This window comes from Falco punctatus (genome assembly GCF_963210335.1).
Source record: "Falco punctatus genome assembly, chromosome: 1".
NCBI lineage: Eukaryota > Metazoa > Chordata > Aves > Falconiformes > Falconidae > Falco > Falco punctatus.
The window spans coordinates 628,705-643,506 of record NC_137580.1 but is presented as its reverse complement, the minus strand read 5'-3'; the positions used below and the strand labels follow the sequence as shown (position 1 = coordinate 643,506).

General features: G+C 43.1%; 1 protein-coding gene across 10 annotated transcripts in view; it reads left to right on the top strand.

The window, feature by feature from the left end:
- The window catches only part of LDB2 (LIM domain binding 2), a 251,766-nt gene that overhangs the window by 22,112 nt on the left and 214,852 nt on the right, over positions 1–14,802 (top strand). For 6 of the 10 annotated variants that reach the window (XM_080405213.1, XM_080405214.1, XM_080405209.1 and 3 more), the window contains exon 2: positions 9,300–9,375. In XM_080405213.1, coding sequence (XP_080261339.1) covers positions 9,300–9,375 — 76 coding nt within the window. Of the gene's footprint in view, positions 1–5,981; positions 9,376–14,802 lie in introns of those variants that run through there. The other 4 variants (XM_080405218.1, XM_080405220.1, XM_080405216.1 and 1 more) reach the window with 4 other exon arrangements.

Genomic DNA, 14,802 nt, shown 5'->3' with positions numbered 1-14,802 from the left:
GAGTTAGAATCGCAATGTCTGAACTCAGTCAGAAATTTCATATCATGTTAAGGATGAGGTGGTTTTGAAACAATTGGCATTGTAGTGCAACTCTTCCTAGCTAAGACACAGGTAAGTTTGACTGCAGGTCCTGTGGTAATTTTACTTGATTTTTGCTTTTTCAGATTAACACAAATGTCTTGCTGGTTAATTTAAAGTCTTTCATGTTCCCTCCAAAATGTCTATCTTTATTGGATTCACATTGTAGTTTTATTTAATATGAACCAGATGTTGAAATCAAGGCAGTATTTATTAGGATGCTTGCACTGAAGAAGGCTTGCTACAGACAACGTGTTGTGCCAGTTCTCTAGGTACAGTGTCAGGCAGAAATACAGTATTCTGGAGGTTTTTTCTTTTTCTCTAATTAGAAACAAAGCTTTCTAATCAATAACCTTCAAACTTAACACGCCAAGAGGTATGGACAACTGTACGTAAAATTCCACAAGCTGTTGTACTTCAGACACAAAACATTGTGGTGTTACAACCGCAGTTTTACACCAGTATAAATGAGTATGCATGGCTGAAGAATCTGTGCAATGGGATGATGCTGGGAAGACAACAGGCAGCAGAGAGCAGAATGCACTCTTAGAATTAAAAATCAAAGCGAGTGATGAGAGCAGAAGCTGGGAAATGCAGCTGCTGCCATGGAGTAGCTGGTTGGTGGTGTCCTGTCTCGGTGAGAGGCAGCAGCTCCAGATGTGGGCTGAGTTATAAGTCAGAGGGAGCTCACATCTGCTGCTTCTCTGGAGATGTCAGCATCTTTCCATGCTTTTTGCAATATATTCTTGTTGGACATGCTTTTAAATGCGTCTGGTGTGTTTTAATACTGAATTCGATACATGGTCACTTTTTTGGTCGCTGTTTGGATATACATCGCTGAGTATCATGCCTGGAAGGTATGAAATGTAGAAGGAACAGAATCTATGACATAGAAGAGATAAAGATTTATTCAGTATATATTTTGCTTAGACTCTATTTTTCTGTGCAAAATCATTATTCACTAAAAGGAGAGGCACAGCCAGTCTTTCACCCTCATGAGCTGGAACATTTTGCTCTTGCAGCATAATCAGATTTTCCAAGCAAAACTCCTGGTTATTTCAGTCACATTTATGCAGCCGTACAAGGCCTTGGCAAAATTCAAGCACTGCAGAGCATGGTAACATTTCAAAGTACAAAATTTAAATCAATAACATATACTTAAATTTTTAAAGACCAAATTAAAAAAATGCACTGTGTCTACTAAATATGCACAGAGGTAACTGATTGCATTTCTCATGTACTGAGTGTACAGTCTACAACGGTGTAGAGAGTTCCTACAACAGTGATATCCAGAATCTCAGTGGATCATATTCAGCATGCTTTCATTTCCTGGCAAGTTTTGGCTTGCGTTTTGCAAGTGCAAAGGTTCAAGCTTAAGATCAAATCTTTATAAAGAATGGGGAATGAGTAAGAAACATGAAATAAAGGCATTTAGAAAAATCTGTGTAGGAAATCATATTTTCCAACACACATTTCTTTCCACTGTTGTTTGGGACTTGGTGTTAAAATAATTGGATAAATAAAACGGAGTGGCACTGCATGTTTTGTCGGAAGGTGTAACTGTTGGTTCAAAGCAACCAGTAATAAAAGTAAAGGCTTTGGTGGGAGCTCGGCTCAGTTATACGATAAAGGCCTAAATACAAGAGCCAAATTGCTGTCAAATCAATCCCACCTCGGTACCAGGCACAGAATTTGTCCATGCAGCATTCCCTTTCATGCCGGTTCTCCTGTCTGTCCATCGCTTGTTTTGCTTAGTACGTACGCCTGTGCTGTGCAGGGTCCAAATGCAAATCTGTAAGCCATAATTCCTGAGGTATAACTATACTTCTGCCACTGCCTTCCTCAGTCACTCATCAGTCCCTTACCTTCCCCACCTGTAAAATGGGGAGAGAGACCCATATGCAGGAAGTTGCACAGTTTTGTGGTAGCGCTAATCACCACAGTGTCTCTATGAATGTTTATAAAGTGCTTTGAAGATGAAAATTGCCAAGAAGTGCTAAGGATGATTATTATAAGTTAATGAATAAATTTCAACATGTATTTGATTGCCAGGTAATTCAGAAGGGAATCACCAACCCTTCCCTCTCTTCGAAGAAGAAAAGTTGACAGTCAGCTAGTTGCTAATTAGCACTCAACTGAAATGCCTCCAAAGCTGAGTGCTCCCAGTTGAGTCCTTTAAAAAGTAAGCTTTCAACTAATTGAAATATGCTGAAAGTTGAGCAGTGGGTGAGGTGTCCAACAGGTAAGTCTGGATGGTGGAGTTGGGTACGTAGAAGGAATATTAAGCTTTTCCAGATAGGGACTAGAACTTTGGGGGGAAACTCTAGCCTACATGAGCATCTCTCTTCCATATTCACACATCGACCTGTCCCCTTTCTGAGGCGCAGTTCGTGGTCTGTCGCGGGCAGGCTGTGCTGCCGTACAGCCCTGAGGGCAAGTTAGGGAGGAAGGGCTGCTTAAAGACTGTGTCGAAGTCTGGCGTTGCTTCTTTCTAACTATCTTGAGGGGTGGTTACAACGATTCCTGGTTTGAACTGAGATAGACAAGGAATTTTGAATAACACATTGCGTAACACATTAGAGCTGAGTGACTGTGCCACCTGCATTTAATTCATATTTAGCTTGTTTGTGAGGGAAAACACTGTTTCAGGAAGGGGCTCGGACTCTTCAGGTCCTTCCCTCTCTGATTTTTCACTGGAGGGTCAGTCTCCCAGACCACAGTCTGCTCTTGTAGCCTCCCCCACCACTTTGGATTTATTTTTTTGGCAGTCTGCCAATGCTATAAACCGCAGTACTGTCTTCTGTGCTGCTGAAGGCTGTTTTTTTCTTCAGCTGCTGGGAGATGGCTGCAATAGGCAAATTACAGGAATTTCATCCCTTTCTTTTCCCTGCTCGACTACTCTGGATTCACCATCCTCAGCATCAGCTCTTCAAGCTTTCTTCAGGGAAAACGCACTCAGCTAAACTTGTTGAGCACTTCGGGTGAAGAATCTCAGTTGCTTCAAATAGCACTTACCAGTGTCAGCCTCCAGTGATAATACACCCCAAACTTCAGCAGCATATATAGGGGTTGGAGGGGGGTGGTGGGGGAAGAGAAAAAACACATAGGATGAGAAACTACCAAGGCAGATATTTAGATATTTAGAAATGATTCATGGAAAAGAAACTCTGTACTCTGAAAGAGGCTACGGGCAGGTACAGATGCTATGAGGAAAATGGGAGAAATGGAGTGAACACAGAAACAAGTGGGGAGATGGAACAAAACATAACAGAAGGGTTCTTGAAGCTGCTGGATTCTGGAAAGCAGCCTTTGTGGTGTCCTCAGAGATTCAGCAAAACCAAGTTATATAAAATCTCTTTGGTCATTTACTGGTCTGGAAGATGATCTGGTTCTGTTAATGGGCAGTATCCTTCGGTATCCTGAAGCTATTGCAGCCCAGGGAAGCTCCCCTGGCAGTCGAGGGCTGAATATTTCACACTTGGGACCTCATCCTCTCCTCCCAGCACCTCACTGCACTATTGCCCCTGAGAAGAGTCCTCTCTGGCATGGTCACGATGTATGTTAATAGTTACAGTGCCCAGGTGTGATGAAGGATAGATGGAGGCCTCTCAAGTATAAGTCTCTTGTGAGCTGAAGAGCCAGACGGCAGCTGAGAGCAGTGTCCTACAGACCAGTGTCCCCTCTGCATTAGGCGCAAAGGGAGGACACTTAAAACACACTGAACACTGGCTTCCCATAGCTCAATCAGAGAGATAAGTCACTTTGTCTGCTGTATCTTGGTATGTTTAGGGGGCCCATCACTGTAACACCAAGGTATGATTTGCACCACTTTGGGTTTGTCTCATTTTCTTCCCCAGCTCGCTCCGCTGCAGGTGCTGCATGGACTGTATGGGTATGGCAGACAGGCTGCTTGGTCAGAGGTGGGCAGGATGCTCAAAGACCGCACTCAACTGAGCATTCATAAAGTTCCAAGACAAAAATTCATATCCATTTTCATTGTGGGCAAAGATGTTGTGTACGCTGCAGAACTAAAAAATATTTTAAATCCCTTTTGTGTTCTTATCTATTCAAAGGTACTTCTAGCATCATTGGTGAGTGCTGGAGCTGTAACTGATTTACTAGCATTAAGTAGGTGAAGAGAATTCTTAGAATTGTCACACGTATCGAATTATCATTATATGTAATTTATGCAAGGTAGGTTTGAGTTTGCAAAAACCCTGAAGAATTTAAAAGATGTGAACATTTCTTGCTGCACTGTGAACTCTGAAACACAGTAGTTTTGGCGGGCCCACTTACGGATTCCTTAAAAACCTTTCTGATAAAAATGATCATGTTATTTATTAATGACAGGAAAGGACAACTATCATGACAAAAAAAAAAAAAAAAAAAAAAAAGTAGCCTATATGGAAAAAAGCCTGGAGCCATATATTGAGCCCAGCAAATATTTTTAACAATGGATTAAACAGATTTATTTAGTTTCCTGTCCACAAATTGTCTGTGAAAGGACAGCGTTTTCTGGAATATGTTTTTTATTTCAACGTATTAATATTTAATGTTAACAAATTACAGCTTCTCGATTTCTTACAAATTGCAAGCATCTGGTACATTCTATTCTATAGCTGTAGAAATTAATGGCAGTATTCAGTTCTGAAACCTGTCAAAGTCCTGTGTTTGAGCTCAGCAATTGAGTGTATGCTACAGATGATGGGGTGTTGCTGGTGGTTCTTCATTGTGCATCCTAACTTTGGAAAACCAAACTTCCTTTCGTCTCTCATGAGCGTCCACAGAAAAACAGTTTTGTTCTTTTACCTAAGGTTACTCCACCAAAAGTCTTCAGTGCTATCTGGCTTTTGTATAAATAAAGGACAGTTTGGAAAGGTAGTTTTGTTATTTTTTTCAAGAAATTCTTGTTTATTTGAATATTCCCAAGAAATTTCATTTCAAGTACCTCTAGTTGTTAGCTCTTCATTTGCAGTGTATCTTTAACTAAGATCAGCCTCTCCTTTCCTGTCTTTTCAACAGCTACAAACCACCTTAAATGTATTCTTGTAAACCTGATTACTGACAGAGACTGAACAGTCAATGCATACCAAGGATAAATACAGCAATTACACCTATTTACAGCTGTATCTCTTTTCTGCATTATTGTTATTACTAAGTGGTTATTAAAAATAGTGCAGCCTTCAGAGCTGCTTTGATTGTCAGCTTGGCAAGGCGAGGACTGCGCCTTGCTTGCGTGTGGCACCTTTGGCAGCGCTGTCAATGCTGCCTGGTGGTGTGGCTTGGCGTGGTGTGGCAGTGGACAGTGTGGGTGCCCTCACGGTGCTGGCTGCATGGGACCCCCTGTGCCAGGGGCTCCTGTACATAACAAGAAGGCAGCACTGACCGCATGTGACGGCATGAACAGCAGAGACAGCTGAACAAACTGCTCTGGTTCATCCCTTCTCGCTCCTTGCTTGTGTCCTGAAGGAAGTTTCTGCTGTTGTTTTTTGGTTCTTCTATCATAGCGCACCCTGATTATTCACAGGCACCGCAGGTTTCATGCTGGTGGGCGCAGAGGAAGAGGACCTGCAACCTTCTGTTCCGCCACATCCACACTTCTCCTTGAAAAGATGGGAAATTGTCCTCCAGAGCTGTCGGAGTGGAGTCCTTGGCTCATGTGGCTCCTTCTGTTTCTGCCCAGGAGAGGGCAATGGGGCACCCAGGCAGCCGCCAGCTCAGTGCACCATGTCTTGAGGCTCCTTGGGGTGTCGGGGGCCTGTGTGGTTAGTGCCTGGCCAGAGGGACATGGAACGTGGCTCTGTCTCCACTGTGGGGTCTGACAGCATGCTTTTGCCCACGTCCCCCTCCCCAGTTAGGAACTGCAGGCCCGTGCCCCGGTGCCTCTCTGCCCTGGTGTGCTGGCTCTCCGTGTTGAGGTGTGGCGGTATTTGGGTGTGCATACACCCCTACAAACGCTGCACACGCTGTTCTCTCGTCTGTTTGTAGCTGTGCATGCGCAGGCACAGGAATATACTCATTTTCAGATTTGGGAAGACTAATTAGTCTCTTATTCCTGTTTTCCTCCACCTTTATTTTCTTCTGCTCACATTAAACTCGCTTTCCAGATTAAGGAATTTATTGATTGTCCTTAATCTTGGGCCAGATGTTTGTCTTTGACCCCTGAGCCGCTTTGGGTAGCAGCTTGATGCCAGTGGGGGGGGGGTTTGGAGCAGCCCAGGCAGGAGGGGCTGGCTGCACACCCCCTAACCACCACTCCCGCAGAGCACATGAAACTTTAAAGGCAGCAGATCCAAGTGGGAATCGAGATGACACTGTCAGGATCCCTGTAACTTTATTTTCCTTTGATTCTGCCTTCTGTTTTACTGTTCTGTGCATCACACTGGTCTAGATGATAACAGGCAACTGGAAGTGCTGCTGGAGCCTGTAATTAGCAGGTTCCTACCCTGGGACTTGGTTCTTGCCGGTGGGCTGTAGGTATGCGATAATTTGCCAGTTAATCAATGGGAATTATTAAAATATCACTTCATATTTTTGCTCTGCGCTAGACCTGTACACAGCAGCTCTTCTATGGGGTGTGGGGGGAGTGTCTGGGGTTCCCAATCATGAAAGCAAACCCTACTGCTCGTTCACTTTCAGTACTCTGGGTTTGTCTTCTTTTTTTTATTTTAAAGCAACATCTGCCTTTCCCCTGACGCCAGCCAAAATGAAAAATATTAATATTACTGCCATGTTTAGCTTCTTGAAACAGTGGTTTTTAGCCTAGTCAAAAGTCCTTAAAGTAGATATTGTTTTCAAGCTATGCAAAAATTTCACCATTTATGTTACAAAAAGCAGTGCGTCCCTTCTTGGGCAAACATGTTTTACTTTGGAATTGCTTCACAAAGTAAAATCCATAACTTGTTGGGTTGATTGCTTTTTTGACATTTATTTAAGTAGGTGATACTTCAGATATAAGAATTCTGTGTATTAGTGCTGTAACTGTAATTTTTCTGGTCATTTTGGGTTTAGGCTTCACAGTAGCCTTGCTGGGATCTGTTGAAGAGTACAAGGCAGACACAGGGAAGTTTTCTCCTAGGTGTAGCCATATCACAGGCTTCTTGTGTGGCCAGTGAACTCTGGCAGCGCAGTGTCACTGTCATTGCAGCGCTGTCGAGCCAAATGTTGTACGTGCTGTTTATTAAACTCAGCACCTCCAGTGATGGTACTGGAGTGACAGCATAGCATTGCTACGTAGCTGGAGAGCATTTAAAGAGAGAAATGAAATATCCCAGGTATTATCTGTTGTCTCTGGGTTTAATGACAGAAGCTGTGGGAAGTCTATAAAACAGCTCAGTACGTCACTTCTTTTGGAAACCATTGTTCATACAGAAACAGTTTTGCTACACAGCGACTGGTATGTCAAAGTTAAATTGAGATCTGGATCGGCGGTCAGTAGAGTGGAATGATGGACCTCTACATTTTATCCCGAAAAGGGAACTCAGATTTTCCAGATTTAGGCAAATGCCAGTGAAAACTGGAGTTTTTCAAATCTGTCTTAAAATATTCCTTCATTCAGTTGGATTTGAATTAATTTTTTGGCTGTGGGTAAAGCCACATCGTGCTCAAATATTTTCTGGGATTATTACATAAATTTAGAAAATGTAATGACGCGTGCCTTGATTTCCCCATCTGTGAAATGGGCGATCCCGCAGCATTCCCGCAAAGTGCCCTGGCCGGGAACCGCTGTGACTGCAGCTGATTGTTATTCTCTTAATCATATTAGTTAACTAAATCTGTTTCTAGAGTGGTTCCATTTGCTTGAATGAATTTACATGAGAGATTAATTCAGCGCTGTTTATTGTTGTTTTTGCATTTATTCAGTACTGTAAATAATGCCCTGATACTTTACAGCTGTGTACGAAGACAGAGCCTGTGCTCCAAGGGCTTTTTGCACAGGTAGCTGGCAGGCTCCCCTCTCAGACCTTGCACTTTCCCATGTGGCAGATGAGCCCATTTTGTTTCCTCTGTATTTTGAGGACTTTCTGTTCACGTGGTATCCCCGCTCCCAGCACTTTCCCGCAAGTATGATTCAACAGATAAAGTTCATCCTTCACCTCCAACGGGTGATCACCTCCCCTTCGCCCTCCCCTCCTCCCTCGGACCCCCCTCCCCATTTGACCGTGTCAGCTATCCTTTGCAGCGTGCTCTAACCGCTGCTGGGTTGCCGCACCGCAACCATCCCGCCGGCAGGGACCAGCCCGCTACCTAGCCGCCGCCACCTTTGAGCCCGAGAGCTGCTTTCAAAGCGAGCCGTTTGTTTATTGCTAACCCGCGCCGGCCGGGGGGCGCCAGCGGCTGTGCGGGGGTCTCGGTCCCCCACCCGGCTCTCTGTGTTTTTACATTTTTCCGGGAGGTTTCCCTTGCCGCCGTTTGACGGCTCCATTGTGTGGAGCGCGGCGCCCGGAGGTTGCGCCTTTGTGCGGGCTGCCCGGCCCGGCCACCCCGCCGCTGGCGCAGCTGCCCGGGCGGCCCCGGGCGGCCCCCGCCGGGGTGGCGAGCGCTGGCGACGCGGCGGTAGCCCGGCACGGCCGCTGGGAGCGGGCAGAGCCGCGCTGAGGGAGCCGCCAGGGAGCGGGCGAACCCCCGGCTGCAAGCGGCGGGGGTTGCCGTGGCCTGTGTTTATGTGTTTTGTAGTAACCGCATCCCTGACATCGCCCGAGCGTGCTCCTCGCGGAGGGTGATTGGCTCAGGCAGCTTTTAAACCACCTATATGCTAAGGAGCCTTGTGCTGCCAGTTCCTGAGGGGTCCTGGCTGGGAGAAATTAAAGCCGAACCTTAGCCCTCTGTCAGGCGGCGCGGAGAATTATATTTTGGAAGTAGTCTGCAGCGCGGACAGGAAATGACCCCTCCAGAAACTGCTGCTTTAAACCCGAGCGGCGGTGCCTGAAGCTATCCAGCCTCCCGCTCCCTCCGTGCAGCCTGTGCGCTCCCGCTCCCGCTGCCGCTCCCCCCCCGCTCCCGCTATAGAGGGCTCCCACAGCAGTTCCCAGCCAGTGCGTGCAGCCTGGATGGGTGTGTGTGTGTGCGCGCCGCTACTTTGTACTGTGAAGAACACACAGCCCATGTGCTCTGTATGGATGTTGATGATACTCTGTGTAGCTTGAATCTCTGCAAGCAGGCAAGATGTCCAGCACACCACATGACCCTTTCTATTCTTCTCCTTTTGGCCCATTTTATAGGAGACACACACCATACATGGTGCAACCAGAGTACCGAATATATGAAATGAACAAGAGGCTGCAGTCGCGGACGGAGGTAAGTCTCCCAGCCTTGTTTTCCTGTGCATGGACCGTGGTAGGTTTCAGCCCGAATTCCAGCTGAAGCGTCCCACTAGACAGTACAGTATATGCAGGCACGAACCCTAATTAATTTAGTAGTTTAATTGGGTAATCCCTCATTATGTTTCCACGCAGAGCAACTCTTTGAGGAGATACCAGCTTAGGCTGAAATCTTGAAATTACAGCACAGCACTTCAGGATTGATTGTAATGTTGGTCTCAGGAAATTTCTTTGCCTTACTGTGTTGTTTGCTCAGGATCTGTCCTACTGGCATTTGCAGCTGCAATATTGCAAGGTATTGCTTGAGCTTTTGCACAAAATTAATTCAGAAATGTTGCAGGTTTAGGGGGAGAGAAGAACCTTTCTCTGGTTTTGTTTTGTAAACTCGTTAAAATTAAAAATGAATGGTAGCAGAAAACAGGAGCAGAGTTCTAAAAACTTATTCCTGGGCTGCACTTAAAGAACACATGTTCAGGACGACCAACAAGAGAAATCCGTGTTTACATTTAGAATGCAGTTGCTTTTAGCGAGAGGGATGATCGGTTCACGACTTTATCATATAGCTGTCAAAAGTACCCAATAATGTAAACTACATTGGCTGTCGGTTATGCTTTGTATAATCTGTTAGTGGTTTATACACCCTGGCTTCTACATCCAGATCAGCCACCACAAAGAGTATGCTGAATGGGAAGGGGACATACTTTTGTCACTTAAAGACAGAAGACAGTGGAGGCTGCATCTGGTTATTTACGTGGTTAAATAACGCACACTTTTTGGGCTGTTGAAGTGAAAAGTGTGTGGAGTGAATCAGGCTACATTTCAGCCCATGTGTCTGTGTCTGTGCAGCACACATTCTTGTGCTGCAATTTTTCATAGTAGTTTACTAGTGGTGCCCTGAAAACACTTTTAGAAAGTATTAATCTTTTATAGTGAATGGCTTTATGTAAAGGCAAAGACCTGCCACATTCGTGCCATGAAGCATTGTAAAGGATCTCAGATGGAGCTGTTTGTTGTATTGTTATTCTTTAAGAGAATGTGAGGTTATCATAAAATAAAAAACACACATGCCTGAATTGTCAGCTAAGCCGTGGAGAATCTGTGACGTTTAATGTATATGATACAGCTAACGAGATGTGACCTGCTTTCTGATTGGGTAACCGCTACGGGGTAACTGCTCTTCTAACACTGTTACCACTGCTAGTCTTAAAACGTTGCTTTGGAGTAATGGGTAAATAGACTTACTGCTGGCTAAAAACTCCAAGCAGCTCATTACGCTCCCAAAATCATGGCAACTCTTTGTCAGTTTTGCCCCAAGTTGTTGGCTGGGGAGGGGCACTGCCGTTCAGATAGAGTGAGTGGGCTTGGGAGGTTTATTTGCTACTGTTTATTTGTCAGTGTCTTGCAACTCTGTTCCTTACATTCCTGTACATATTAATGTAATAATTTCTAGACTGTTTCAAGGGAAAAGAACAAATATGTATCGTTGAGTGATTCCTTCAGGGTTTTATATACAAGCTGTTCTGAAAAGCTGTCAGTGCTAATTTAGCCTTTTTACATATTACTTTAGTGGCACTTTTAGTAACTGACCAGTTTCTGATTGCAGCTCCTTTACAAATGTTACACTAGAAAAGTTTTTGAGGCACTTGTGAAACAACTTCCCAGTCCTGCATTGCTGAGGTGTGCCGAGTTAGACTTCAGCGTGTTTAATTGCAGTTTTTGCTGTGCATGTTTGCATGGGCTGTTGTGGGCAAAAAGCGATAACCTACTCTTCCTTGCTAGTGCTGCCATGGGTTTCAGCAGCATTTTACTTTGACAGACAGTGCTTAGTTAATGAAGGCCTTCGGCTCCAGCATTTCTTTTATTTGCTCAGAGTAAAAATACTTTTGCCCTTGTGATTGTTCACTGTTTGCATTCTGGTTCCTTGTTCTTTAATTTCTGAGCTCTGTGCTTGTAAGTATTTGTCGTTGATATGTGTTTTCTAGGTAGCTTCAGCCCATCTCATTCAGTCCTCCAATTAAAACACCTTCCTTAATAATAATAAAAAAATACTTTCCTGGGACACTTACAAGTGGCTAGGTGTGGACAGCCTGTAAAGGATCATGCTGGCTTCTGGGGCAGGCTGGGAGTGGAAGTTTCACATTAATTTTATGCACTTCCAAGCATGTTTTTGGTTGGTAGTTGAAGGCTTTTGGAGCATGTATAACTAGCTCTGAATTTTTTGAGTCCAGATCGATGGAGCCCTGTATGTCATGGAAGGAATGTGCTTGTGATGTGGGTGATACAAGCTTACTGCATGAACGTTTCTCTTTAGGCAGTCTTTGGAATAATGTAGGCACTGGTCTCTGAAGGGGGCTGCTTTTGCTCTGTGAGCCCCAGGGGGTAGGTGAGCACAAGCAAAGCAGCTTAAGGGAAAAGGAATTACAAAGAGACTCTCCAAAAGACTGGGGGTAGCAAGCTGGCAGATTCCACTTGGACCCAACTTCTGGAGAGAGCCAGTGGCAAGTGAGGATGTGTTAAAAAATGGAAAACTAAATCTCTTATCCCAAATATATCCTTGGAAAGCCTATGGTGTTTTCCTGTTTTCCTACAAAATATAAATGTTCTTAACAATCCTTTAGACTCAGATTCTCTGCTGTCCCTTGCAGTGGTGGAAGTTTCAAGGCAGAGCAAAATGTATGTAATTTAATCAAGTCATACAGGGGTTGGATGGAGAGCCTATGACAGGAGTCATGTCAATCTGTTTTCTCCCCTCCATCTGTAGAGCCCACCTTTGTAGTGAATCCCTGTAGCTGCTCCCCAGAGCTTGCAGGTGGGTGAGAAATGATTCAAAAAAAGCAATGGGTTGGTAGAGACACCATTAGGGAATCCACCGGTAAATGACATTTCTCCTCCAGCTCTCCCAGCAGGAGGGTCCACGGTTTGTTGAGGGAGGTAGAAGCATCCTCAAAGTGGCTCTGCGCTTGGGCACCTTCCCTGAGAAATCCACTGCTTCCACTCTGGTTTCTGTCAGCACTGGGTGTAAGGGAATAATAGTTGGTGTGAGGGATGTGCTCAGTGTATTAAGCAGACAAAGTACAGAGTGATAAAGAAAGGTCATTTAGATGCAGCATGGCTATCTTTGTTGTTGTCATTTTCTTTAGGAAGAAATGGTAGTCATGAATGTAAAGAATTAGCAACTCTAGCCTGTACTAGATGTGCAAACCTTTGCTCTTCCAACTTCTTACAACTTTACAGGCTCCTTAGGCAGAACCTACAACTGCCTTTTTAAATTCAAGGTCAGTCTTAGGCGAAGAATTCCAATCACACCCAGGCGGGGGGTGGTTTTATGATGTAAGTACTGGCAAAAGTCCACCACCTAGCCAATTCTTATGTGATCTACAGTAAATCAGGGGGTCTGAGAAACTAACTAGTGTACAGGAACACCTTACCTTCCTTAAAAGTTGTTCAAAGAGGTCTAATCTGGTAATGCATTTTTCTAAATGGAAATTAATACGCACTTTCTTAATAATACTTTGGGAGCATCTCGTGCCATTTTGCGATGCATCAACAATCCTGATTTAAAGAAGTAAAAGGAATATTTAAATGTTTAATAATCTCTGGCAGATAGTAAGATAAATCTTATTTACTTCTATCATAGTTGATTAACTTTCTGGTTAACCAAAATGCAGCTGTTTCCTTGCTCTGTGTGTGGTTTTAAGGATTTCATTACCATCCACTCCAACACAGTTTATCTTAACATTTTTATATCTGTGTTAGTTTAACATTTCAAGAGAGCAATCCTGTTGTGGCATAATCAGCAGTTTCTAAAGTTCTAGGTAGCAATATACAACGTAGGTAAATTAGCTTAAATATTTTCACTGTTTTTCATAAAGCTCAATGTTTTTTAAAAAAGCGCCTATTTTCCTCTTTGATGTTGTAAATTCTTTCCTGTTCTAATTTTTAATAATTCAAAATTGTCCACACTTAAAAGAAAACAAAAGGTGATTATCTTGTATATAATTGGGTTTTGGTAACATTACAGTGTGCTGTGGATAGATCACTTAATGTTGCTGACAGTTTAAAGTTTGAGACATTGTTTTAGTGTCAATAATCAAAGAAATGTATCAAGCCGTTCAGTTGTTTGTTTAGTCCCCTATATTGTTAGAACTTTTCTGTATCGCTATATAATAATAAATTCACCTGTATCTCTGTTTGTCACTCCTAGAGATTATGCTTTACATCACCATTATACGCAAAACACAGCTTTTCTTTTGCCTAAGACAGCAGAGTTTTAAGGGTGATCAGAGAACATGATTAGTTGCATGTTTGTTTTAAAGACAATCAGCTTAATCAAATCATGTTAAACTCCTATTAAACTGGTGAATTTAACAAAGTAGAGATTTCATCATGGAAGAAAATATAAAGAAAATTAAAAGGAAAATAAAGGAGGATGTTACGATTATTTTAAAGCTACTAAATGAACCGGAAGCTTACACAGACATCCAGATTCAACTAAATATTTAAAGCAAATCAAAGCAACCCAAAATTTCTGCAGTTTAATGGAAGTCTTTTATTTTACTTCCTCACATTTCTATCTGATGAAATAATCTTTTCTTCTTCCTGATGCATTTTTAATATATTAGTCACAAAAATCTATGTTGTGACATCACATTTGTTCACATAGCAACTTAGTATTGCAAACAGATCTCTCATATTGTATACATAAGGCTGAGTTTGTCCAATGAGTTTGTTTTGTTGAAGGGAAAACACATAAACTTCTGTCTCAAAGTATTTGTGTGGAAATATTCTTTCACCCACAAATATACTAATACTTTGCAACTGTAGGAACATAAGTAAAGTATGTTAACAGAGTACTTATAAACTATGCTTTGCTGAAACTAAAGGTCAATTTTAAAAGAAAACCCTTGAACTCCTTTAGGCAGACACTGACTTCAGAATGGATTCGAGGCTCTTTTTACTGATTGTCTTTTATTTCATATAGTTTTTTCATCCCTTTTAAATATTTCAGTTGCAGCTGTTTTCAATTAAAATTGCTACAAACTAACAATTCTTATGAGGCTGGGGGAGGAAAAAAAGGCTGCTTCCTTTCCTTAGCTTACAAATCAGGGATGTCTTGCTGTTCCGCTCCACCCCCACCCCCACCCCCACCCCCACCCCCCCAAGTTATAATTTAGAATGTAAACTGCATGTGTAAGGAACAGGGAGCTTTTGGGGGCAGGGGCTGGTGAGGGGGGAGAGAGAGTTGGTGTGAAAGTGTAAAAATGGATCTTATCTGAAAATCACTCTGATGCTTACTTACTAGATCATTTTCTATAAAGGAACCTTTTCAACCCTTCCTTTTCTCTTTTTCATTCTTTACTCTTTAAACCACAAATCCACTTAAACTTTAAACTCAGTCTTTCCC